Below are 27,141 nucleotides of genomic sequence, written 5' to 3' on the forward strand. Positions count from 1 at the left end.
TGTGCCCCAGAGCCTGTGCTCCGCAACAAGAGAAGCCACCTCAGTGAGAAGCCTCCATACCGCAAGGAAGAGCAGTCCCTGCTCGCTGCAACTAGAGAAAGCCCGTGCGCAGCAGTGAAGACCCAGTGCAGTGAAAAACAAATAAAAAGACCGGTATTGGAAGACGAGTAGTGTCTAAGTGGGAAAAGTCCAGGATTTAGAGCCTGAGACCAAAAGTCTGGAAGTTCAGCCCTAGCATATCATCTCTTGTGACTTTGGGCAGGTTACCCTGCGTCTCTGAGCCTTGGTTTATTTCTTTGTACTTCTTAGGAGGTTTTGGCAAAAAGAAAGCAATGAGATAACGTTCATGAGAAGCATAAACTGCACAGCATTACATGAAGAGTGTTCGCCTTACTAAATGTCATCGTCATCATTCTGTAGAACTGTGAGTCTATCAGCAGACTCCTGAAATGTCTGGGGGTTTCAAGATGACTTCGCAGTAGTTCTAGAGGCTCGTTCATGTGGCGTCAAGGTCGGCTGGCCACTTGGTCCCATTTGGGGGCCGGTACAGCATCTCAGAGAGCATCTTGAAGCATTTTGATTAAGAGGCCATTTCCTGAATTTAGAGGACGTGTTTCAACAAGCAAGCATCAAAGTCAACTTGGGAAAGACAGGAATCATTAATCACAGCCCTGTCCAGGGCTGCCCAGGTGGCAGATGGATTGATAAACCTTTCAAAGGGGAAGGTATTCCCAAGCAGGGCTGCTGCGCCTGGCTGCCCCCTTGATTGAGATTGGTGAGCACAGATAAATGTTTTCCCTGCTCACTACAAAGAGTGGGAAATCGCACAGGAGCCGAAGGGCAGGGCAACGGGGGCTGTCCTTTCATCTTCCAATGGGTGAGAGAAAGATAGCAAGGTGGGTCCCACACACCTCTCCCGCCCTACCTCACCTCATTCCACAGCCCGAAGGACTAGGTCATGTGTGTTTCAGCGCCCAAGATGTGCCAGGCACTTAATCTACATGGCTTAATCAAATCCGCCCAGCAAGTAGAGGCCACGACTTGTTTTAGAGATGAGGAAGGTGAAGGCTCAGGGAGGTCAAGGTCACCGAGCAAGTGGCAAAGTCAGGAACTGAATCCACCTGTTTCATGACAGTGCAGGACCAGGAGGAGATGGGGGCAAAGGAAGAACAGAGAAGGCTGAGTCCATGAAAGAACTTGCTCAGGAGCACATCAACACTGGATGAAGTGTGATTTGATGGGGCGGGGGGGGGGGGGAACTATCCACAGGACCAAACGCTGCCAAGAGCCTCTGACATGAAGTTCAAGGTTGTCACCTACTTATCTAACAATCAATAAAGGCCAAACAGTTCCCACACTGCACAGACCCCAGCTACTGAAAGGTCCTATTGTGTTACTCTGGAATTGCGACCTGCATTCAGACGTCTTGTCCCATTTCCTAACTCTCAGTGTCTCGTTCGAGTCCAGCTGCCCAAGCTGTAGCCTCACCATGGGTCGTCTTTACCCTCATCCCCTCTATGTATGTGGAGGTGGGAGTTAGTCATCAACTGAAATGGTGACTAAGCCTCTGGATTCCCCACTTTCAGTGCACCAGGAAGCTGATTCTGAGCTTCTCTATAAAACACCAAGTGAACACAGGCCCCTGGTAAGGCCAGGCTTTCTACTGGGGAGTCCCCGTGGGTTGGCAGAATCGGGTCATTTTCTGGAGCTTACAGCACTGAGGGTTCAGGATGAGTTCTGAACTGGGTGAATCAGCCTCGGGACCTCTGACTCACTGTTCGTTTTCTCTATTCGTTAACTGATGGGAAATCCTCAGGGATCCCTCTTGCAAAGCATGAGACTCCAGAGGGTCTGACTTTCTGAGCTTTCCTTGGAAATACCCTGTCCATGGATCATGACCAACCCACTGGGGATACTCAACCCCAGGGCCTGCAAGGCTCTGCATAAGCCAGTCTCCAGCAGCTGAGCACACTTCTCTACTCTAGTGCTCTTGTTAGGGATGCTAGGGGAGCAATAAGCCCCTTCAGCCTGTGGCCCATCTTCTTTGCCTTGTGGCCTCAGGGGTTCTTGTAGAAAGTACCCGGGGAGCCTCAGAAGGACCACACTGAGGCCGAGGCCGCGCTTGTCATGCACTCTGCACATCAGCAGTCATGGTCATCCCTCCCCTCCCCCTACCTTCTCGCCAGCATTACCTGTTTACTGGAAGACATGTTGGTGAGCGTACTGATGCTGCTGGTATCTGTGACCACCATCGCAGATGGAAACCGGGAGGTGTGGGAATACTGGGGAGGTTCCTGCTTGTGTGTGTACACTGCAGAGACAAAGTGAAGACAAGGTCAAGGTGCAGGTCCCGCAAGAGTGTAAGCACAGCCACAGACCACCCGTCATCCCACACCACTGTTCCTTTTTCCCCAGGCAGATAAAAGGGGGTGGGGGTGGGTGGTAGTTATGTTTGGGCAAGGCAGTGTGATGTGATCAGAAAGAATGGCCATGTGTTTACATCCTGGCTCCTTAATCAACTCAGTTAGCCTCAGTTTCCTCCTCTGTAAAATGGGGATATCTGTTGTAGGATTAAAAGAGATTGTGTGTAAAGCAGTTTACCAAATAGATAAACAGGTTTCCACAGTGCCTGGTGTATAGAGGTGGATGGTGCTTCCTGGTGGGAGCACTTTCTTTCCCTGACTTTCAAAGTATGAGATGCCTGGATATCAGCAAGTGATCCTGGGACTTCCCTGGTGGTCCAGTGGCTAAGACTCCATGCTCCCAATGCAGGGGGCCGGGGTTCGATCCCTGGTCAGGGAACTAGGTCCCACATGCTCCAACTAAGATCAGCACAGCCAAGTAAATGAAGAAATATTCAAAGACAAAAACAAACAAACACCCCAAACACAATTGATCCTGGGGTATATGTGGTGCATCTGAGAATTTAAGTCCAAGAAAGTTCGTAGTAGCTGGCAAAATGAAGGAGCTGGCCTGTTGCTTACTATTTCTGCAGTGACTCAAGTCCTAGGTCTCATGTTAGCAATTGTAGATTGATTAATAATTGTTAAATAGACATGGGTGTCATTACTAGTATAATTTTGGGCTGCCCCAGTTTGCACTAAAATGCCTTATGACATCACACAAATGAAGTACAATGGACAAAAGGGTTAGTCTCTCAGTCATGTCCGACTCTTTACGACCCTACAGACTGTAGCCCTCCAGGCTCCTCTGTCCTTTGGGTTCTCCATACTGGGGTGGGTTGCCATTCCCTTCTCTAGGGGATCTTCCTGACCCACGGATTGAAGCCACCTCTCCTACATTGCAGGCAGATTCTTTACCGTCTGAGCCACCAGGGAAGCTCCCTGAGCCTAGATTTCAATAAAAGCTCCAGAAGCGTGTGGTTTTCGCTTTTTGTTTTCCCAGTATGTGTCCACCAAGTCTGGAACCTTTGACTCATGCTAGTTTGTCCATAAGATTCATGTAAATTCCAGGTCACATGACCAACCCAGAAAGCATGTGGATGTTTGGCCTTGAGGGAGGGACCAGCTTGTTCTACCAAGGAGTCCTCCAGTAGGGAATGAGGGTAAAGGTCACAGCCTGCTGTCTCAGCTTGTCCTTCCCTTGGTGGGAGGCTGGTTATTTCCTGGTCTGGGGCCCCATGAGCTCTCTCTTCAGAGCCAGCCAGGACAGCGGGGCCTCGGCAGTCCACAGGTCGCTGGTGATCCCTCTCTGTCCCACCCAAGCCTCGCCACTGAGGAATCCTGCCCAGGTGAGGCGGGGGGAGCACACTGTCAGGGCTGGGGAGGAAGGACAGTGTGACACACATGGTCCCAGGCTCTGCTGCAGGCTGTGGCAGATTTTTTAAAAGCCACGAAAATGTGATTGGAATGTGAGATGGTACGCAGAAACCAGCTCCGCAGGCCTGGGGCAGGATGGAGCCCCGAGCGTAGAAGGAGGCTGAACTTAGCCGTTGCCCCTCAGACTCGCAGCCAGAAGAGCAACTGAAATCCTGTTTCCCACCCCTGCCTCCTCCTGTTAGACACCCTTAATAAATAATTATTTGCATTTTTATAACTCTCTTAAAGTATTCATTTTTCAAATTTTTTGGCCACGTGGCATGTGGGATCTTAGTTCCCCAACCAGGGGTCAAACCCACACCCCTTGCCCTGGAAGCATGAAGCCTTAACCACTGGACCACCAGGGAAGTCCGCATTTTAATAACTCTTAATGCTCACCAAACACAGTTCATACCTACTCTTGTTTCACTTTCATAGTGACTCCACATGCACACTATTTCCATTTTAAGATGAGAAAACTGAAGTTGAGAGTGGCTGAGGAAATTACCACCGGCTACATAGCTCCTAAGGCTCAGAGCCAGGATTTAAATCTAGGCCTGTCTGGTGCAAGACTATTGCTCTATTCCAGAGGCAGCCCAGGTGTGTGCATGGGGTTGTGCTGGAAGATAGAAAACCATCCTTCCCAAGCTTTCTCCCCAGACTTGGAGGCAAGGGCCTATAGCCTGACATAGCCAGAGGGCTGGGGCTCTGGGGCTCAGGAAGGGGAGAAATGGGGGCTAGGGGTGGATGGGAAGTAAATGGTTGAAAGGGGGACTTCCCGGGGGGTCCAGTAGTTAAGATCCTATGTTTCCAAGGCAGGGGGCACAGGTTCGATCCCTGGTTGGGGAATTAAGATCTCACAGGTTGCTCAGCATGGCAAAAACAACAACAACAACAACAACACACCCAAAGCTAAATGGTTGAAAGGTAGTCTTAGGGTAGGTGAAAACATCAGAGGCGGGAAGCAGCCTCTCTGCATGGGGCAGAAACTAATGTTCCGTGTGCACATGGTTTTTTCCACCCATGTTCATGGTTCTCTATTAGAGATGTTTGGGGGGTGGAAATCGGAGAGTGTGGGGACTTTGGAAGATTTTTCAAATTCAGAGAAGATACTTAGGAGGCAAGTTATATGCTAAGTCTGATCATCTGATAACAGCTGCCTGGAATTTTGGACTGAAAAGGCGAAGGTGAGGCTCGTTGGGAAAAGCGGTGCGCCTGCCTGAGGATCTCTTCCATGGGAACCAGGGCGGGAAAGGGGGCATGGGTTCGTGCCACATTTATATTGTCTCCCCAGATCTCTATTTCTAGCTTCTCTTCCCGTATCGGCCTTAACTGTCCTCTGCAAAATCTCCCCTGGGAATTCCAGGGGTAGAGAAGAGGACCAGAAAAGGCACAGCATCGCATAAGAGTTGTGCTTAAGAAATTGTCTTGGGACTTCCCAGGTGACCCAGTGGCTAAGACTCCGTGCTCCCAATGCAGGGGTCCCAGGTTCAACCCCTGGGCTGGGAACTAGATCCCACACACTGCAACTAAGGATCCCACGTACTGTAACGAAGACTGAAAGGCCCATGTGCCGCGATGAAGACTCAGTGCAGCCAGACACATTTTTTTAAAAAAGAAAGAAAGAAATTGTCTTGGTTGATCACAGGTAGGGAAAAGTGACCAAACCAGGAAGCTTCCAAGAAACTTCAGACCCAGAGAGTGAACACGCTGGCCATCGAGGCCCTTTGGGGCTTCCCTCCCCAATGAGCCCGGGTCCTTACTGTGTGAGTTCTGCAACTGGGTCACTGCAGCCATGAAGGGCTGCTGGGCCATGTGGCTGCCCGGGCTCTGCTGCATGAGGGGCTGCTGGTGAGGGCTGTGCAGCTGCTGGGAGAACTGGACGGGCTGCAGGGCTGCCAGGCTGCCAGCCACACTGTTGATGACGGGGACGCTCTGAGCTTGGGAGGAGTTGAGGCCTGTGGGAACGAGAGGAAGGATCAGAGATGGCTTCAGGGATGAGCAAAGGTGAACAGACTTGAACAGTCATCAACAGAGCCCCTGCTGTTTGCCAGCACTGGGTTGAGGCTGTTACATAAGAGGTTGCCTGGGAAGCGATTTTATAGACCCATTTTATAGATCGAAAAATTGAGGCTTAGAGAGATAAGGTGACTCGCCCACATTCCACAGACAGCTGTAGATGGAAACGGGGTTTCAACAGGTCTGATTGAGGTCTGAGGGTTTCCCAAAATTGTCCTGTTTCCCAAAGTAGTCCCCTTGGGGTTGCAGCGCTCTATGTCTGCCCACTCATTGGAAAAGATCTTCATGATGGGAAAGGTTGAAGGTAGGAGAAGGGGATGACAGAAGATGAGATGGTTGGATGGCATCATTGACTCAATGGACATGAACTCGGGCAAACTCTGGGAGATGGTGAAGGACAGGTAAGCCTGGCGTGCTGCAGTCCATGGGGTTGCAAAGAGTCGAACAAGACTGAGTGATTGAATGACAACAATGTATCTGCCCACTCCATCCATGTCTGGCTCTGAGGGAGGCTTGCCCTGGTGCACTCAGGACTGAGTTATAGGCGTCCACTCTAAGGTACAGATTACTGCCCAGATATGTCTGTCCAGCAGGGGGCAGGAGTGTGCAGGGGCCCACATTTTGATAAAAAGACAAAACCTCCTCCACAGTCCTAGAGGTGTGCAGCTTGAAGACCCTCCTTCGGCCAGCTGTGCAATGACCTGAGAGAGGTCAGATGCTCATTCTCTTAACTAGAGCAGAGAGGGGATAAAAGACTGCGACTCAGCCAGTCTGTGAAGAGAGTGTGTCTCATCTGGCAGCACAGGGCTGGTGGCAATGGAAGGACCATGTACTGGAAGGAGGAAGTAATAAGCTGAAGGCTGGTGGTTACAGTAGGTGCTGCCATCTTTCTGTTCTGGAGGACGGAGACCTCCGTGTTTCTGTATTGTGTCTATATCCTGAGGTTTCTTTAGAACTGGGGCCCGTGCTGCCAAGATCAGGTGGTACCCACCCTCCGTTGGCTCCCTGGGCGGGATTCTGGGGCAGGTAGCTGAAGCGGGTTGGGGCTGGGGATGGGAGGATGAGGAGAAAGACACTCCCAACTTCTTTCTTGGAGTTGCCAAGTTTCCTTTGATTTGACCTCATTTTGGCAGGGGGGGCTTCCTTGGTGGTTCAGATGGTAAAGTGCCTGTCTGCAATGCGGGAGATTGGGGTTTGATCCCTGGGTTGGGAAGATCCCCTGAGAAGGAAATAGCAGCCCACTCCAGTAGTCTTGCCTGGAGAATCTTGCCTGGTAGGCTACAGTCCGTGGGGTCACAAAGAGTCGGACACGACTGAGTGACTCCACTTTCTTTCACTTTTTTCTGGGAAGTGGTGGGGGGAGGGCTAGAACAAGCTGCAGACGGAAACCCAGAAAAAAGATGTCTTTTTTAGGCAGATGCGGGAATAGATACCTAGAGAGCCTTTCCTGAGATGTACAGGGTTCCATAAGCAGGTTCACAGGAGGGGGAAGTGCTCCGTGGAGACAGCACAGAGGCCTCAACAATTGCCTGCTCAGAGCTTTAGCTGATACCGTTATCGGAACCCTAAAAGGTGAGCAGAGAAGGGAAGGGGAATAAGCCCCCTCCTGGCTCTCCTGGGTGGGGCTGGGAAGGAGGGGTCCTCTGATCACTCAGAACAGCACTATCTCTAACTCCCCAAGGGCTCGGCTTCTCCTCCAGGCGCTGTCTCACTTGACACCTTGATCTGTTTCCTAACTTTCCCATAAGGTCTCAGACTCCAAGGGAGCCCCGTGGGTTTGCTGTTTTCTCCCCAAGCCCATCGCCACTGCTCTTTTCAGGAAGTCTCTGCCTAGAAAAGCAAATGATGCCATCTGGAGTGGATGGCATTAGAGGACTAGTCCTGCAACCAGCCTATTGTTTTTGAGTCGTCCTGAGGAGCCCTTTAAGAAATATACATTCCTCGGCCCCACCCGAGACATAATGAGTCAGACCCTTTGGAGGTGAGGCCCAGGAATTTTATTTTCAACACAGGCTGTGCCCCTAATGTGCCTCAGTTCCAGGATGGAAAGCCACTGATGTCATTCGAGCTCCCGCAGAGTGTGACTCTTAGCTTTCCCATCTGTTTTCTGGGCACTGGTTCCTGCTTAAGAAGCATGTTATCCAGTCCAACAGGTGAGTAGGGAATGATGAATTGGCACTGCTGGGGAGTCTGTTATCACGTTCTCCTTGGGCCTCTGCAGTCAGCAAGCAGGGCCCACATACTCAACAGGATGTGTGTGCTAAGTCGCTTCAGTCGTGTCCAGTTCTTTGCAACCCTATGGAATGCAGCCCACCCCCAGGCTCCTCTGTCCAAGGGATTCTCCAGGCAAGGATACTGGAGGGCATTGCCATGCCCTCCTCCAGGGCATCTTCCCAACCCAGGGATTGAACCCTTGTCTCTTGCATTGGCAGGCAGGCTCTTTACCACTAGCGCCACCTGGGAAGCCCCACTCAACAGGACAGGAGTTGGCTATTTATTCCCCAACAACTTGTCTCTCGATTTACTGGCCTGTGGTGCAGAGAACAGAACAAGCTTGGACTCCATAACCGATTCTTCATTCTGACACTCCCTGGGGTAGGACTACTGTGTCTCCACCATGTTTGCTGGTGACCCTCATCATACTTTGTGCTTTCCCCACTCCAAGTACACACACACACACACACACACACACACCCATCTAAGGTCAGTGCACTCTGGTACTGGCTGTCTGCAATTGGAGAGTAAGATTATTATAAGAGAATAGAGAGAATTATAGGTGAGAAAAATTAGGAGGTGCAAAGTGAAAAAAAAGTGTAACAGCTCCAGGGAAAATTTTAATACAGATAGTGCCTAAGAAAATATAGAACTGTGTGTGTCAGCCAAAGCTGGAGGTGCGAAGAAAGAAGGTAAATGGGACAGTTTGTGTATAGTTTTGGTTGTAGAGAGAGAGATAGATGAGATATCTTATCCATGGGCCTTTTAATCAAATCTCCTAGAAGTCAAGCAAGCTGGTTTCAGGAATCTGATCTCATTCTCAAACCCTGGTTTTAGTGTGGTTACCATATTCCTGGAGATGGCCCCGTGAAAAGGCAGCAAATTTAAAATACCTTTTTAAATTTTGTGAGTCCTCTAAAGGTTCCTTTTATAAAACTAAGTGGGGAGGGCGTCAGTTTCCCAGCAGCTGAGGACAGAGAGGGGGCCAAATGCACTCATTCAATAAACTCAGGCGACTCCTATGGGCCTGGCTCTGTTTTGCTCTCAAGGAGCACAAAAGTCCATCCCTTCAGAAGTGATCTGAGGCTAGATAAGGTTTAGGAAGAGTGGACAGAGGAGCAAAAAAGGCGGGAACAAATAAAAAAGTGGTTCACATGGGCACTGCACACAGGGAGGCCACAAAGACAGCGGGCGATCCCCAGGGTAGAAGCAAGATGGGAAATGTACCTCCCATAGCTATCCCCAAGACCTCTCATGGGTGCTCCCCGGATCACAGGGAAGGCTTGGCCTGAGCTGTCAACACAAGGCTGAAAATACACTGAATACGCATCAATGTCATTACTCTGAGAGCGGCATCCCCAGGCACACCCATGGCAGCCTTCTTGCGCTGAAATGGCCCATCAGTGATGGATGGGGACAGACTGGCTGTGGAAGGTGAGCCCCCAGGGCTAGAAGGACCTGACGCCTCGCTCTGTCTTCAGGGCACAAACAATCTATTTCTCTTTAAATCTGTCGATGCTGACAGTTTCATGCAGAGTTCCTTCTCAGTATGTTTTTACCACCTGCCAAAGAGGTCTCATTTGACCATACAGAATTCCCCATTAAGAAGGAAGCCCATGGACTTTCCAGGTGGTCCAGTAGTTAAGACTGCACTTCCACTGCAGGGGTACAGGTTCAATCCCTAGCTGGGGAACTAAGGTCTCACATGCCATGCTGTGAGGGCATGTCCAAAATAAGATCAATCAATTAATAAATCTTATATTTAAAAAAAAAAAGAAGGGAACCCCTCATGTCTTACTCCACCTCAAACAACACAAAGAAACATCAGCAAAACCCAACCTCCTGGAAAACCCACCACACATTCAGGGATAGGAATGAACACTGGACAAAAATAGAAGCTACAATGTTATACATATTCATACTTTATCAATGTACAAGCATGTCTATGTACCCAGTCATTGGATTGCCCCAACAACCCATTTTACAGATGAGAAGACTGAGCCTCATAAAGATGCAATGATTCGACCCAAGATGCACAGCTGGTGAGCTATGACCCAGATTCAACTCCATTCCCGAATTTCTTCTAATTTTAGGCTGAACAATCCAAATCGTGAGGAGAGAGGTAAGGAACAAAATGAGTTGAATCAAATCTACAAGTGGTTGGATGAGTTGGAAGAATGTCTTCTTTACTGTTTTTTTTTTTTTTTTAAATCAGGTTGACTCCTTTCCCAAAGCACTCCTCCCTGCCCCCAAGTTTTCTGACCAAGAACAGAGCTTACTTTGTGCAATGGCCATGACTCCAGAGAGGGGGGTCATGATGAGGTTTTGAGATTGCTGGGGATTGTGGTGGGACAGGCTGTGGATATTCGTCAAGGTGCTGACAGGGGGCAAACCTCCTCCCGAGACTGAGATCTGCTGGAGAGAAAAAACAAGAGCAGCATGAGTGGAACCCAGGAAAGAGCAGTGTCCAAAATGACATTGCTTAGCAATTCCTTGGCACAGCTAAATCACTGGTGCATTCATGCATGCATTCAGTAACAATTATTAAGCACCAACTGAGGGACAGGCACCGTTCTAGATGCAGAGGAGAGAGAGGCAAGTAATATTGACCATAATCCCTTCCCTCATGTGCATTTTTGTTGATTTCCTTTGAATCACCAGCCTGTCTTAGAGATTCTTCAGCCCACGTGTATGATATGATTGTCACTGGTTCATATTGGAATTGGTTCTGGAAACAGACTCACAGATTTAGAGAATGAGCTTATGGTCGTCAGGAGGGGAGGAGGCTGGGAAGGGTTAGTTACGGAGTTGGGGATGGACACTGCTATATTTAAAATGGATAACCAACAAAGTCCTACTGTGTAGCACAGGGATTTCTGCTCAATGTTATATGTCAGTCTGGATGCGAGGGGAGTTTGGGGGAGAATGGATACATGGATATGTATGGCTGAGCCCCTTTGCTGTCCACCTGAAGCTGTTACAACATTGTTAACTGGCTATACTCCAATGTAAAAGAAAAAAGTTTAAAAAATGAAATTAAAAAGAAAAAAAAAGGAACAAAAGTATCCTCTGTTCTGCTCTATGCTGTCTATATTATTGGTGCTAAAAATATGTGATTGCTACAAATAATAACTGGAGAAATGCCCCGGGATTCCCTGCTGCTGCTGCTGCTAAGTTGCTTCAGTCATGTCTGACTCTGTGCGACCCCATAGACGGAAGCCCACCAGGCTCCCCCGTCCCTGGGATTCTCCAGGCAAGAACACTGGAGTGGGTTGCCATTTCCTTCTCCATGGGATTCCCTAGTGTAGCAGATTAGGGCCCAGGTCTAGAGCCTAGAGCACATGGAAGCTGTCACTGAGTACAGGATCTGGGACACACTACTCATGGATTAACTCACTAACCTCACTATACCCGTGAGGCAGATGCTTCTGCCATTCCCATTTCATGAATGAAAAAACAGACTCAGAGTAGACATGCATATTACCTGAGAACCAACAACCTAATCAGTGATACCTCTGGTATTCCAACCTAGGTCTGTCTGACTCTAAAATTCAAGTTCGTTCTTTTTACAGAGGGTTCTTCCCCTGCAATTATTATTAAGGTCTATCTGGGGGAGATCAGTCATTATCCATTATTGGGCTTCTCTGCTTTTCCCAAATCTCTACTATACATTAAAACAAACAAACAACCCCCCCTTTTTTTCTTTCAAGGAGCTAATATCTTAATGACAAAGCTGCTAAATAAGGCTTGGTCCCAGGTACTCCCACTCTGTTTCATCATTATATTTTAATGACAGATTAGTAAGAGAAAGCTACTGAGTTCTGTGTATTTTATCCACGGCCACTCTGATTCCTTTTATTAAGGATTGAATCCTTTCATTTATTCCTGATAGTGTCTTTTCCTTAATGACTATCATTTTCCCGAATGTGTATGTAATGGCATTACAAGCATATAATGCTAAAAAGGTCTCTCCTTCTTGCTAGTGGTAATACGTCTACGTGTCATATTGTATGGGTTAGAACTTTCTGAATAGTATTAACCAGTAACAGATGTAATAGACATGCTTAATTTGATTCTCTGTTATCAGAAACACTTCCACTAGTTCCCCATGAATTACAAGGAGCTTTCAGTTTTACACACACACACACACACACAACACACACATACACACAACATACTTTTATTCATGATTAAGTAGCTTACTTTTTGTGGTTTTAAAATAATTTTAAAAATTATTACTAAGAAAGGACTGTTCCCCCCTCACTCTGAACTAACCCAGACATTCTTGATGGCACCAGGAATGCTCACAGGTGGCTTAGGGTTGGGATACATACATCAGATGTTTGAGTCACCTTTTCCTTGTGACCCAGAGCTCCTCAGATTATAGCTCTCACACCCGTACCCCTGGAAGACACTATCTCCTGCCTACCCTTCTGATCAATCCCATAGCTTCCAAAGTGAATTTGAAAAAGAAAGAAAAAAAAAAAACCCTCAAACAGGTTTGTTTGTGTTTTTAAAATGGGCATCACGTTGTGAGTTAGGGGGCACGTGACCAAGAAGGAATTCTGACCACATCAAACAAGAGAGAACCAGCTTGTTTGCCGGACTTGTTTTTCAAAATGTCAGTCATTAAAAAAAAAAAAAAAAATCAGTGACCTGCCTTCGGACGCTCTTGAGTAATGCAGTCCTTTGCAGAAACTGAATGGAGTGACAGTAATCTCTGCCATTTCAATGTTTGGTTTCAATGGTGAAAGAGAAAAGTAGGTGCCGATAATAAAAACAAAACGTGTATGGCTTTAGCGTTGCTTTTCTTTAAACCATGCACGTAAAGCAGAATCCTCTTTTCAGTCGGAGGATGCTTGCTTTGCTATGCTCTGTTGCTTTCTGCTCTGCAACAGTGTGACTCAGCTGTAAGTGCTCATTTAGCCCCGCCTCCTTGAGCCTCTGTGCCCCGCCCTCAGCCTTAACATTTCTAAAGTGCTTTCACTGATTGTCCTCAATAGATAAGGACACATGTAGGAAGGCATTATGATCATTGCCCTGTTTTGCAGATTAAGAAGGGCTTCCCGTGTGGCTCAGTGGTAAAAAATCTGCCTGCAATGCAGGACACCGGGGTTCAGTCTCTGGGTCGGGAAGATCCCCTGGGAAGGGAATGGCAACCCTCTCCAGTATTGTCTGCAGAATCCCATGGACAGAGGTGCCTGGCGGGCTACAGTCCATGGTGTGGCAAGAGTTGGACACGACTGAGCAGCTAAACCACTGCCACAGAATAAGGAAACTGAGCCTCAAAAGAGTTGAGAGAGAAGCTCTGTGTCACCTGACTAGCAAGCAAGGAAGCCAGAATTCAAACCCAGTTTTGCTGGACCCCAAATTCTATCTCCTTCCTATATGGGCAGTCACCTTGGTCAAGTTCCTTCCTACTCTAAAATGCAACCATTGGGACTTCCTGGGTGGTCCAGTGGTTAAAACTTCACCTTCCAAGGCAGGGGTTGCAGGTTCCATCCCTGGTCAGGGGACTAAGATCCCAGATGCCTCGAGGCCAAAAAAAAAAAAAAGATAAGGTAACAAATTCAATAAAGACTTTAAAAATGATCCACATTAAAAAAAAAGAGAGAGAGAGAAAAAATGAATGTCATTAAAAAAAATGACGTAAAAAAATGAATAAAATGCAACCATCACCTCTTCGCCTCCAGGACTGATGGAAGACAGGGAGCTGCCAAGAGTATCAGTCACCATCCTCACAGGGTAATCTGGAGAGTTTGGGTGGTATTAGCGTTGCCTTCTGCAGTCCTTTGCTGTGTGCTTCACATGCCTATTGCTTATGAGGTTGATACTGTTACCCCTCCTTGGCAGACAAGGGAACGGAAGTTTGGAGAAATTAAGAAATGTGCGCAAGTGGTACATTGGCCATGAAGGGCAGGCGATCTGCCTTTAGGGCTGAGCATTTCACCATGAGGGTCTGTTGCTTTGATGCCGTGAGATTATCCGGCGTGTGCTTTTCTAAAACACAAGGTTCAAAACTCACAGACTGCAACCTGAAAGCTGGCCAGCTCTTTGTGGATGTATGTCACTCGGGAATGGGATGGGGTCCCTGGAGTGCAAAAGAAAGCTCAAATGGGTCACCCTTGTTTCCAAAACCAATCCCTGGGGGATGATTTCAAATGCACATCCTACTTGAAGTCAGCACACAGAGACTGTCATTCCCTGGCTGGGGCTCACCCCCAAAACAGCAGAATTACAAGCAATCCTCACCCCACCCCAATGACGCAGGCATTGTTATCCCCCATTTTCCAGATGAGGAAACTGAAATTAGGCAACGTCCATCCTTCAGCTGATAAACAACACAGCCCAAGACGTGGGCACACTGGCTCCCTTGCTGGCGTTATTTTTAACCATCCTCTCCACTCCTGTCTTTAGTGGACCAAGATCTGCGATGGGCTCGTTACATATTAACCAAAAACAGACTCCTGAATTTGGGCATCCAGCGATAGTGACATAACATACAAGCCAGGGTGTTGGAAACTAGTGAAAAGCTGGTCGCTGCAAACAAGCTTCCAGGTGTTTGCTAACGTTGAGGTGTGCTGTGCTGGTCAATCATCAATCCAATAACAGACTGCCCATTAGGGCGCTGTTGAGCAGAAGAGGAAGAAAAGAGCGTGTCCTGAGGCTGCCTGTGCAGCGCCCCAGCCTGGGCGAGGCCGTTTGCTTCTCAGGAGGAAGAAGGGCTCACAGGGAAATACCAAGGACCTTCAAGCAACAGGAGAGGTCTCCCTCCACATGTCCTCCACTGGGAAGCCATGATCTCTTCCTCGAGGCCCCCCCTCCTCCGGGGAAGCCTGGGCAATCCTTGGGTCTCACGAGGCAGCCAAAGAAGAAGCTTAAGGGATGAGGAGTGGGCAAGGGGGCTGCAAAATGCCTCCCATGGAAGCATCTTTGTCTTCTGTTGCAGAGCCCATGACCAGAAAGCCATTGGCTCAGATTCCCCAGACCAGAGTTGGCACTCCCCTCGGAAACTACACTTTGTTTTTCCTCCAGGGAGCCGGGGACTCAATCACCTGTGACTCACCAGTCCTGTGTTGCCTACACGGTGCACACGTCAAGGTCTAAAATGGCCTCGCTTCCCTGCCCTGCCCCCCACCTGCCTCTGGGTCAGACCCCTTGAGGGTGCAGGGCACCATCTCAAGCTGGGAAGCCGGGAATCCACAGCTCCTCCCTCCCCCGAAACACAGAGCATGACCCGAAGAATCAAGTTTTCCACGCCCAACCCTTCCTAGTGTCATCACGCTCGTGTTGTCTTGGAAGCCACCCTCCCCGGGGTGCGCGGGTGTTGCTTGCGGCTTAGAACCTTGAAAACTCAGCATCACCTAGACTGTTCCTCACTGGGGTGCTCAGCTGACATCTGAGAGGGTAGGCTGTGGCTACTGGTAGAGAAAACGTCATTGAGGGGAAAATAATACTGATATTCACCTAAGAACCACCATGCTGTCATTCACTGAATATTTACCGTCCCAAACACAGTGCTGAGTACCTCTCATGTTATCATATTTGTTCCGCCAACAACCCTAGTGCTATTACCCACGTTTTATAGACGAGAAAGAAAGAGCTTAGAACCTGGCCAAGGCTACATGGCTATTAAGTGCCGGAGCTGGGATTGGAACCTGGTCATTGCAAACTTCAAAGTCGGTGTTTCCCACTCTCCCCCCAGTAAGCACTGCCCCACCCCACACACCGTTCTGTGTTATGATCTTCACGGGCGCCCAGTGGCCTTTAAAACCCAAGGGCCAGAAGCTTCACCACCTCCTGCCACCCACTCAATCCTGACTTCACTCACCCTCCTGGGCAGCATCAGGGGAGTGCTGAAGAGAAAGGGGGGGTGGGGGGGCTGGTTTCAAAGTGAGGTGCTCCCTGGGTTAAAAAAACCTGGCTTTGGAGGCCCTGGGTTGGTTGAGGGGGGTGGGGATGAATGAACATTTTTATCAACTTAAATGTCACTGGCAGCCCCAAAACAAACAGGGTCCCACCCGGCTTGCTCCTTTATGAGGCATTCAATCAATAAAATGAGAGCAGGGCTCTGTCAGATTTATTGGCTGGGTTCAAACCGAACACCTCTTCCACCCGCCGGGGGCTGGGTCACTGGCTCTCCCTTTCCGTCCCAACTCTGGACGGCCCCCATTTTCCCCTGTGGGGCTACAATGGTTCATTGTTTCAGGCAGGCCTTGTGAGAAGTTGTGTTTGTTTTGCCTCTTATCTTATCAGCTCCAGAGCTACAATGGCCCAGGTGTACTCACCATTTTACCATCAGGTGAGAGGAGATTGTGGCCCGGGTCCAGGCTGGCTGGAGAGACTTGCTGTAAAACCGACTGGCTAGTCACCATGGCGCTGTTGCCATGGTGACTGATTGTTGAGGAGGAAGTGACCTCATTGCTTCCCTGCTGGCTGTAGCGCACTCCTGCAAAACAAGGCAGACCCAAGAGCGGAATATTAGTGCCACCTGACCCCCCGGGGTCCCCTGTTTCCTAGGGTACCCGACAAGGAGGGAAAACACTGCCTTCTTTCCCCTGTCTGTCTGTGAGACATATTGGCTGTCATTCTCCAGGGCAGAGGTGGCTGGGCCTCTGCTTGAAGTCTGGAATGGAAGCTCCATGAGGGCAGCATGTTTTTACTCTGTGTTTTGTTCCTTGCTGTATTCTCTTGGTGGTTGTTGTTTACTTGCTAGGTCATGTTTGATTCTTTTGCGACTCCACGGACTATAGCCTGCTGGGCTCCTCTATCTGTGGGATTTTCCAAGCAAGTATGCTGGAGTAGGTTGCCCTTTTCTTCTCCAGGGGACCTTCCTGATCCAAGGATTGAACCTGTGTCTCCTGCATTGGCAGACAGATTCTTTACCACTGAGCCACCTGGGAAGCGCAGCCCCTTCTCTTGGTGGCCACAAGATAAACACGTCAAATGAATGAACGAACAAATGAATGGATTCTACTTCTTGTTGTTTCTACATAGTGCTTTTAGGTTTTAGGGGCTTTCCCTTCCCAGCTGGAGTATTTCTTTTGCTCTTCAAAATGCCTTTTAGAAATGTTTCCCTGGCATTGCTTGGCTATGTAGGGCTGCAGAGTATGAGCTGACAGGTTTTACAGAGAGGCCCTGGCCCAGCAACCCTTGAAAGTGAAATGGCTCCGTCATGTCCAACTCTTTGTGACCCCATGGACTGTAGTCCATGGCATTCTCCAGGCCAGAATACTTGAGTGGGTAGCCTTTTCCCTTCTCCAGGGGATCTTCCCAATCCAGGGATCGAACCCAGGTCTCCTGCATTGCAGGCAGATTCTTGACCAGCTGAGCCACAAGGGAAGCCCAAGATTGCTGGAATGGGTAGCCTATCCCTTCTGCAGTGGATCTTCCCGACCCAGGAATAGACTTGGGGTCTCCTGCATTGCAGGCGGATTCTTTACCAACTGAGCTATCAGGGAAGCCGTGGCCCTTGTAAGGGCCACAACAAAATGCATCATTCTGTGTACCACCATTGTGGCCAAGGCCCAGTGACCGATGGGACACCAGCAGAGCAGAACGGGGCCAGGGCTGTAGCTAGGACTCTTTGGTCCTGGAACTCACATTCCTTCAGTGGGGTCCCCTTTGGCTGACTTCCAGGGCCCAGGAGAAGGCGCGTCTGCCCAGAGGTGGGGCAGGCAGCACCCGCAGGCAGGAAGTGAGTGCCTAGTAGACCACTGCTGTTTGGTCTGCGAGGGAGGGGAGAAGCAAGCACGTGTACAGCCTCGCTGCTCTGACTCTCCCTCTCGCTCAGGAACCAAAATGCGAGTCTGTGTTCAGGAAAGACCCAGCAACTGGAGGAAGCTGAAGTGGGAAGAGAACCTGGAGCCAGTGTGCAGAGTTCACGTCCTGTTTGATGTGCCCCTGAAACGGCCAGAGACAAAGCCGATGGGGAAGCCAGGCCATCCTGCCCTAAGCTCAAAGCTGAGAAAGACCACGTTCTTATTTGCTGCCTTGGATTTGACAGAAAGGTTTAGGGCACCCTGTTCCTACCTGCAAGAGACAGAGACCAGATGCCTAAGGAATCATTTGGCACGGAGGGCCAAATTCTCCTTCATTTCTCCTTCCGCCCAGTCCCCCAGGATGGAACATCACTGCATCAAGCATACAAGTTCTGTTGGTCCGCTCACCCCCTGCCCTGCCTCTGGCCCCCAGGGGAGCCCCCCGCACCTGCTCGAGGAGGCTACAAAAGTCCCCCTGGGAGCCAGGCAGGGCTGCCATAACCACTAGCCTATAATTCACCAAGACGGAGCTTGCCAAGAGGAGACCCAAACCAGTTTTCCTTGGATTGTTCGAAGGACGTTCCCCAAGGCTGAAATGACCTAGAGCTTAAGAAGGGTGGGGAGAAAACAAACACACGCCAGGGCAGGAGTCTAACCTTCAAGAGCAGCTTGTCGGACTACAAAGCAGTTTGATGCGTGTTCTGTGTGTGCGCTTCTTCTGTTGGTGGTTTCCTTTGATTCAAGGGGCTGCTGATGTCAGCAGCAGGACAACACTGGAATTCAGTAGTTATAGGGCTGGGGCACTATATTTTAGGGGGAACAGGGGCCATGAAGTTCAAAGGAATAAAGGAAGATCTCCACGTCTCCAAACCAACATCGCCTGCCTCGTCCTGTCTGTCTGCCTCTGCACCGATCTGCAGTTCCTAGGTCTCATCGCCACTACCCTCTACTCCATCCCACTGGGTTAAATTAGGTCCTTTTGCTCCGCTCATATCTGCCCCTGGGTTCCCAGCAGGATGCTTACCTAGGAGAAGAGAGATCTGAAACTTTGTGAGCTCAGTAGGCAGCTGGGCCCACAGGAAAAGGGGGGAGGCAGATTTCAAATCAATAAAAGGAAGGGTTTTCTAACAAGGAGGGCTAATGGGAAGATTGTGTGCTCTGGAGCGGGACAAACTTGGATTTCCATCCTAACTTTGCTCTTTAACAGATGTGTGATCTTGGGGAAATCACTTCTCTCTCTGTGGTTCAGTTTCCTCTCGTAAAATGAAGAGATCACTTCCTTAATATGGCTAGTCTGGATCAGAAATAATATCTAGGAAACTCCTCGTAGAATGTCAAATAAATAGCACCCACGGCTTGGGATCCTACAGGAAGGGAGCTGGTGTAGGGGTGGACTCAAAGATATTTGTCCTAAGACTCCAGAATTCTGGACAACGGAGGGTAGATTCTAAGTCCTGAATGGAATTACCTTCCCACGGAGAATCATTCCCAAAGAATCTGACTTTGCTGCAACCACTGATACTTCGTCCTGGAAGCAACTTGGGAGGGAGGCCTGGCCCCTGCCCTCCTGTTCTTTCCTTTCAGAGAAAATGGACTTCACCCTGCTTTTCTCCCACTTCCTCTGACTCCCTGACCAGCTATTTACCTCCCCAAGATGCTCTGCTCCTGAGAGTGTAGTGATAACGCGGGGAGTCAGGTGTGTTTTCACCTCCCAGCTTGTCCCCATCATCGATTTGGTCTCAAGTCAAACAGACGCTCGCTTTCCCCTATTTAATTTGGCTGAAGGAAGAGGGCCAGTCCTCAGACAATCAAATATGGGTTACGGGGAGACTTCTCCCCTACCCCCAGGCTACATAATTATTTATTTAAAAATAATTAACCAAAGGTATCCACAGGAAACAAAAGCCTGCTTTACATGGGAGCCTGGCAGGAGGGAGGTGAGAGCCATTTGTTAGAATCCAGGCGGTATAGCCCAAGGCTGCGGCGCCTTGCAGTCCTGTTTTCTCCCCTAGCAGAACTTCATTATGGGAGAAATGTAACAGGGAGGTGCTCTCTCGAAAAGCAGGTGGGCCTAGACCTCCGCACCCTCCTTGAAGGACTCTGGTTGAGACAGTGTCTGGCTGGGAACTAGGGGATCTCTGCTTTGAGCTCAGCTCTACCATCAGTGTTTTGGGTGAGCTCCAGCCCCCCTTCAGCTCTCAGTCAGAGGACTGCCTGGTTTGGTGTGGGGGGCGGGAGGGGCTTTTACCACTGCAAAGTGGGATGGGAAGCAGGTGATTTTTTTCAAGTATCACAATATTTATTGATAGATACAAGTATATAAAATCAGAGCATGAACATGACCCGATAAATTAAGCAGACTTATTTCAATACCATATGCTAAGAGTGAAAGTGTTAGTCGCTCAGTCGTGTCGGACTCTCTGCGACCCCATGGACTGTAGCCCGCTGCCAGGCTCTCTCCAGACAAGAGTATTGGAGTGGGTTGCCATTTCCTTCTCCAGGGGATCTTGCCGACCTAAGGACTGAACCTGGGTCTTCTGCATTGCAGGCAGATTCTTTACTGTCTAAGCCACCAGGAAACCCACTGCTAAGAGGGTTCAAAGTCTCACCATTTGTTTCACACCTACAAAGACCACTTTAAGGGCATTTATTTTGATCTTTCAAAACTGATCAGTTCTGTGCAAGGAAACCATGTTTCTTTTAAAAAGACTTGCACGCTTGCTCAGGCTCAAGGATATTAAAACGTAGCACATAAAGCCCATTACTAGAGGTAGAAATACCTCTACCAATAGTGGCGCTAGTGGTAGACCCCAGAGGAGGGCATAGCAACTCATTCCAGTATTCTTGCCTGGAGAATCCCATGGACAGAGGAGCCTGGCAGGCTGCTGTCTATGGGGTCGCAGTGTCAGACACGACTGAGTGACTAAGCACAGCACAGTGGTAAAGAACCCACCTGCCCACCCAGGAAACATAAGAGACTGGTGTTCAATACCTGAGTCGGCAAGATCCCCTGGAGGAGGTCATGGCAACCCACCAGTATTCTTGCCTGGAGAATCCCATGGACAGGGAAGCCTGGTAGGCTACCGTCCATAGGGTTGCAAAGAATCAGACATGACTAAAGCATCTTAGTACGCACGTGCACTTGCCCAGGCTCAAGGATATTAAAATCTAGAACATAAAGCCCATTACTAGAGGTAGAAATACAGGCAATATACTATTACAGCAACAAACATCAATTACAGTTAAGAATTTTTCTGTAACAGCCAAATGGATAATCAAATATTGCAACAACCTGCTCCAGGGGCACCTGTAACTTTTCCTGCTGATGCTTCTCTCACCAGGAATTTGGCAATCACTCAGGCTCCTGAGAGGGAGGCCGTAATGAGCCAGCTGCCTTGAAAGGGGATGCCGAGGTGAAGGGTAATATCACAAGGTCTCTGCCCCCGGCAAGACCAGCCATGTGTTCTTCTTAGAGGATGGAGAGGCCAGGTCCTTGTGTATTTCACAAACTCAGAAGAGGGCTCGAAAGGAAAACCAAAGTAGAATAGGCTCTGGTGCCAGGTGACCGAGGTTTAGATCCTGATTCTACCACATAAGAGCTGTGTGACCTTGGGGGAATTACTTAACCTCTCTGATCTTTGGTTTCTTTATTGTTAACAATTTCCATCTCCTCAGTCACTGGGGAAAAGACCAGATGTGTTAATGGCTGTGAAATTGCCCAGATCATGTTTGGCATATAACAGTTACTCGAGACACATCTGTTCCTCCTGTGGGGAGATGGTCTTTGTCTAAAAGGCATTTTTAGGAAGATTGAGTTTTCAGAACTCAGAACTTCATTGAGCACCTATTCTATGCCAGGCACTGTGGCAGGAAGCCTGGAAGAAGTGGAATGGCATCTTCCCTTCTCTGAAAATGAACATATGATGCTCTGGTTTAACAGTGGCTGGCTAAAGGTGCCAGGCAGATAGCCACAGAGCTCCCACAGGAGCAATGAGAAGGCCAGAGAGTGGCCACGTATTTCCCACTCAATTCCTGGTTTCAGTTCAGTTAACTGTCCACATCCCCCTCACTGGCCCTAAGAACCACAGCAAGTGTGTCCAGCAGCAAATTCTGGTGTCTAGAGACATCCAGTACTTTGGCCACCTCATGCAAAGAGTTGACTCATTGGAAAAAACTCTGATGCTGGGAGGGATTGGGGGCAGGAGGAGAAGGGGACGACAGAGCATGAGATGGCTGGATGGCATCACTGACTCGATGGACATGAGTCTGAGTGAACTCCGGGAGTTGGTGATGGACAGGGAGGCCTGGCGTGCTGCGATTCATGGGGTCGCAAAGAGTCGGACACGACTGAGTGACTGAACTGAACTGAAGTGAACTGAGAGACATCCCTGAGGCCTTGGTGAGGAGGTGTCTACTCTCGCCTGTTTCCGGTCCTCAGCATCATGGGAGAGGATGCTGTTTCTGGATTGCCAACAGCATGTGGGACAGAGACAAGTCACTTGATTTCTATGCAGCATGGCTGCAAGCCTATGGCTTCAGAAGCCAGCCTCTCTCCATGCCCTGCATTCCTGCAGACACACCCATCTCCAGGGCACTCTTCACATTGCTGCACGTTGGGATTTCTTTCTAGAACGAAACGGCACCGTCGCACTGCCCCGTTTGGACACTTAACACTGCTCTTCACTCCCTCCTGGAAAAGCCCCTATGCCTGAGACTGTCAGAATTGGGCCATTATGACTCTACTCTGCCTTACCTGTATCATCTGTCACCACATCCCAGACAGTCATGTCAGAACCCTGCCATCTCCTGCCTCCGTGCCTTTGCTTATGCTGTCCCCTGTGTCTGGAATGCTCTTCCCTTCTTCTCCATGCCCCATCCTTTAAGCAGGCTAAATGTCACCTCTTCTGTGAAGCTCTCCTTGATTCATCCTGGTAGTTGTCTGTTCTATCCTTTGTATTCTACTTGCAGTAGTGACTCTGACAGCAGAGGCTGGTCACCTGCACAGAAATGCTTGGATGATATGTTTCCTTCTCTCTCTCTCTTAAAGGAAGAGATGACTTTTTACTCATTCGTGCATCCTCAGAACCTAGCAGAGCAGCTGATGTGTGAATATTCCCTGAATGAGAGAATAAGCCCTCAGGCCCTTTGAGCATCCCAGCCCCAGAACATGGGAGCATCCCTTCTGGCAGAAGGACAAAATACAGTCAGTGCTGTGCTAATATTGGTACTAAAAGTGTGGATTGGGGGAATTCCCTGGCAGTCCAGTGGTTAGGATGCTGTGATTTCACTATCCGGGGTGTGGGTTCAGTCCTTGATTGGGGAACTAAGATCTCGCAAGCTTTGTGTCAAGGCCAAATTAAACAAAAGTATGGATTGACTCTGGGCTTCCCTGGTGGCTCAGATGGTAAAGAATCTGCCTACAATGCAGGAGACCCAGGTTCAATCCCTGGGTTGGGAAGAGCCCCTGGAGAAGGGAATGGCAACCCACTCCAGTATTCTTGCCTGGAGAATCCCATGGACAGAGGAGCCTGGTGGCGGGCTACAGTCCAGGGGGTCACAAAGAGCTGGACATGGCTGAGCAACTACACACACGCGAGGATGGGCTTCAATTCTATTGATATATTAAGGAATAACTTGAGTGCAACATCAATTTCAGAAATCTGCATCCAGCTGAATGGAGCCACAATAGAAAAACCCTACAGTCTTTTTAAAAGCTTTTTTTTTTTTTTTAATGGAAGTATCATTGATTTACAGCGTTCTGTTAATTTCTGCTGTACAGTAAAGTGACTTAATTATATACATTCTTTTCTATATTATTTTCCATTCTGTGTTATCCCAGGATATTGAGTAGAGTTCCCTGAGCTAAACAGTAGGAGCTTGTTTATCCATTCACATAGGAATACACTAAATGCACGCGCGCGCACACACACACACTCTCACACCCTTCAAACACGTCAGTTCACTGCACGTGCCATAGCCACATCCATCCACATCATTTGAAGTTACAACTCTCCTTCTGATTTCAGATAAGTCTCTGCCCACCACCTCAATAATTCACCAGCTTCGCCGCTTCCGACACCCACTTCAATAGGCAAGCTTCAGAACTTTCTCAAGGTAAAGTGCCATATTTATTGTTGTACAGCGTTTATGTATTTCCTAAGCATTTAACAGGTGTAAAACTGCTAATGTTTTTTTTTTTATTAGACTCTTATCTTTTTTAAAAGGTGTCACTGACGAAGTTTTTGAGTATTGTGCCCTTAACCCTATTTTTTCCCATAAGCACTGCAAATTTTATTGTGTGACCTTGCAAAGCACGGTGGTTTTTATGATGGGTATGTCGGGTTCTAGAGAACTGAATGTGCCCCTGTCTTCAAAGATGGATGCAACTGCCTGTCAGGAGGACCCTGGGGAGGAGTTGCCTAGGGCGTAATTAACCACAGGAACTTTCCATACCAGTGCCTCAGGAGCTTAGAACTACCCCCAGAGAGCCCTCCATGTCTAATCTAGCTCTTGACGAGTTTCAAAAAACAGTTTAGGAGTTTGGGATTAACATACGCACACTACTAAATACAAATGAGATAAGCAACAAGGACCTACTGAATAGCGCAGGGGACTATACCCAACATTTTGTAATAATCTACAGGGGAGAAAACTGAAAAAGAATATATGTATGTATTACTGAATCACTTTGCTGTGCACCCGAAACTAACCCAAAATTGTAAATTAACTATACTTCATTTTTTTTTTTTTTTGTCTGTCCCGTGTACCCTTTATTTACGAAGTCCTTCCACAATTCCTTTTCCATCCCATCAACTCTAGGAGGAAGAAAGTAGACAGGACTTGACTAGACTGGATGCATAAAGCTGAGTCTGGTGGCTCCAGAGAGCCAGGGCACCATGCTGCTCAGGATGAGCTAGGGCAAAGTGCCGTCTTTCTTTCTACTCTCGACCCCCCATCTTCTGTCTCACGTAGTCCGCTCAACAGCAGGGTCTAACCTGACCATCTCCTCCCACTTGTCAAAACTTTGTTCTTTATACGTCAGTTTTTCTGTGTGTGTGTGCGGTCACTCAGTCTTGTTCAACTATTTGTGACCCCAGGGACCGTATCCCGCCAGGCTCCTCTGTCCGTGGGATTTTCCAGGCAAGAATACTGGAATGGGTTGCCATTTCCTCCTCCAGGGGATCTTCCTGACCTGGGGATCAAATTTGTGTATCCTGCAGCTTCGGCACTGGGATGCAGTTTTGTTTTGTTTTTTACCACCGAGCCACCTGGGAAGCTCACTTCAATTTTTTTAAATGGTGGGAAAAAAAAACCAGTTGAGACCCCAATTCCACAATTCTAGAAATCAACTGGGCACCAGTGTCCAGCCACTTTAAACTCATACTCTGCCTCTCTGGTTTGACTTTCTGATGATTCCTGGCCTGTCAATTTCTGGGCCTCAACCTTTTTGTCCATAACCTAGGCATACAGATCTCCCTTCCTCAGAAGCCAGAATGATAAATGAATAAAATGAAGTTAGAAAAAAATATATAAAGTTAGCAAAGCTCTGGGTTTTCCTGGAAAAGAAAATGCTGGGCAAACAAAAGAGCAGGGTCAGTTTAGAAAGTATGACCAGAATTGCTCTTTTATAGAAAGAAGCAAAAAGGTGGGGTCTCCTGGGCAGTGAGAGGCTCAGCTTGACCCCATGTGGCCTTTGACCCCGAAGCCTGGGGGTCCTTCTCACTGGGGTCTGTGAGCTGCACCCAGAATCCGGTGGGATGCCTTTCACCCTTGACATTTCCAAGCCAATCACCCATCCCTGATAATGCAGGAATGTTCCTCTGGCTGGTGGACCTCTGCCAGCTCAAGGGCTCGTCCCAGCCACCAACAGAGTAAACATTACTCAACCGACCAGGGCCCTGTCACACACATTCTTCCCCTGTGTTCCTAACCTCACGCAGAGCGCAGCCCGGCCCTGTCGGGTCTGGATATGGGAATCGAAAAATCAGGCTGGAGCAAGAGTGCAGAGGAGAAAGAGCTTCCAAAAAGGAAACAACCACGTCCATCAATTATAAGCAGACAGAGCTGTCTTCCTTGTGAAGTCAAAACACACTGGGTTGGCGGGGGTGGTGGCTGCGACAGAAAGGAATTAAGGCAGTCTTGATGGGTCCAGTACTGCATCCTTATAAATCCTCTCCTCCTTTTCCTAAAGAGGAGTCACTTTTTAATTTTTAGTTGCCGCCTGCGGGATCTTGATTTGAGGCAAGTGAACTCAGTAGTGGCATGTGGGATCTGGTCCCCTGGCCAGGGATCAAACCCCGGTCCGCTGCATTGGGACCTCAGCCTTAGCCCCTGGACCACCAGGGAAGTCCCGAGGAGTTCCCTTTCTTGAGGAGAGAGGCAGAGACACAAATTATTCAGACTGGTGAACTTCTAAGACACTCATTTGGGGATGAAAGAATGTGAACAATTCACCCGGCTTGAAATTGAGAACTCAATAAATGAAAACTTTCCAAGAGGCTGGCATTGCTGCCTCAGTTTCCTCACTGTCCACACAGGACCATCGCCAGTTATTAACATTTTCTTCTCTCCGAGGATATAGATGGATGTTTGCCAAAGGCTGAGGAGATTAAAAATCTGAAAGCCTAGGAGTAAAAATCTGAGGCAAGATGAAAGCAATTTAAACACGGGGCTGGCTTCAATTCCAGATCTCTTTCTCCCCGAGGTGGCTTAGTTAGGAGTCCAATTCAAAAGAGGAGAAACACAGACAGACCTGTGGGGACGGTAAACATTCTTGAACTCAAGGAGTAAAAGTTGAGTGATACTTCAGGGAAGCCCACAAACTGGTTTTCTTATAAAAATCAAAGCAAATGTAACCAAGGAAAGAAAAAGGCTTCTATCAAAAGCATCTTGGCTAAGGAAAGAAGCAAATGTGCATGCACCTGAGAAATGGCCCAGGTGGGGAGGTGGACAGGGCGCCAGGAACTCCGCCTGTCCTCCGCACAAAGCCCAGCTCAGCCAGCACGCCTGTTCCTTAGCAGAGAGAGGGTTTCTGCTGGCAAACGCCAGAGGATTTGCAGGGAACACGTCAGCCTGGAGATGCAATTACAGGTGGAAGCCTGGGCTAACCCTCGAGAAGCTGAGAGGTCCTCACACCTGTAAGTGTTTTACACGGTCTGCTTCTCATTGGGTTCCAGATGCCCATTGGATAGAGTGGAAAGCCAAGGTTTAGAGAGGAAGAAGTGATTTTTACCACCTCTTAGCTAGGGTCTCCCAGCAAAGAAGAGCTATTCTAAAGCTGACCTCTCTCCTTCTTTCCTGAAAGCCCCACGTGGACCCCAGATACACAT

The 27,141-nt window shown here is 48.7% G+C and overlaps 1 protein-coding gene across 1 annotated transcript in view; it reads right to left on the reverse strand.

The window, feature by feature from the left end:
• HNF1B (HNF1 homeobox B) overlaps positions 1-27,141 on the reverse strand; it is a 62,033-nt gene that overhangs the window by 6,880 nt on the left and 28,012 nt on the right. The window contains exons 5-8 of the mRNA XM_068977120.1: positions 16,340-16,500; positions 10,331-10,463; positions 5,582-5,776; positions 2,193-2,311 (exon numbers count right to left, since the gene is read on the reverse strand). Of these exons, the coding sequence (XP_068833221.1) occupies positions 2,193-2,311; positions 5,582-5,776; positions 10,331-10,463; positions 16,340-16,500 (608 nt within the window). The remainder of the gene's footprint in view (positions 1-2,192; positions 2,312-5,581; positions 5,777-10,330; positions 10,464-16,339; positions 16,501-27,141) is intronic.

This window comes from Capricornis sumatraensis, chromosome 8 (genome assembly GCF_032405125.1).
Source record: "Capricornis sumatraensis isolate serow.1 chromosome 8, serow.2, whole genome shotgun sequence".
In the NCBI taxonomy this organism is placed as follows: Eukaryota; Metazoa; Chordata; class Mammalia; order Artiodactyla; family Bovidae; genus Capricornis; species Capricornis sumatraensis.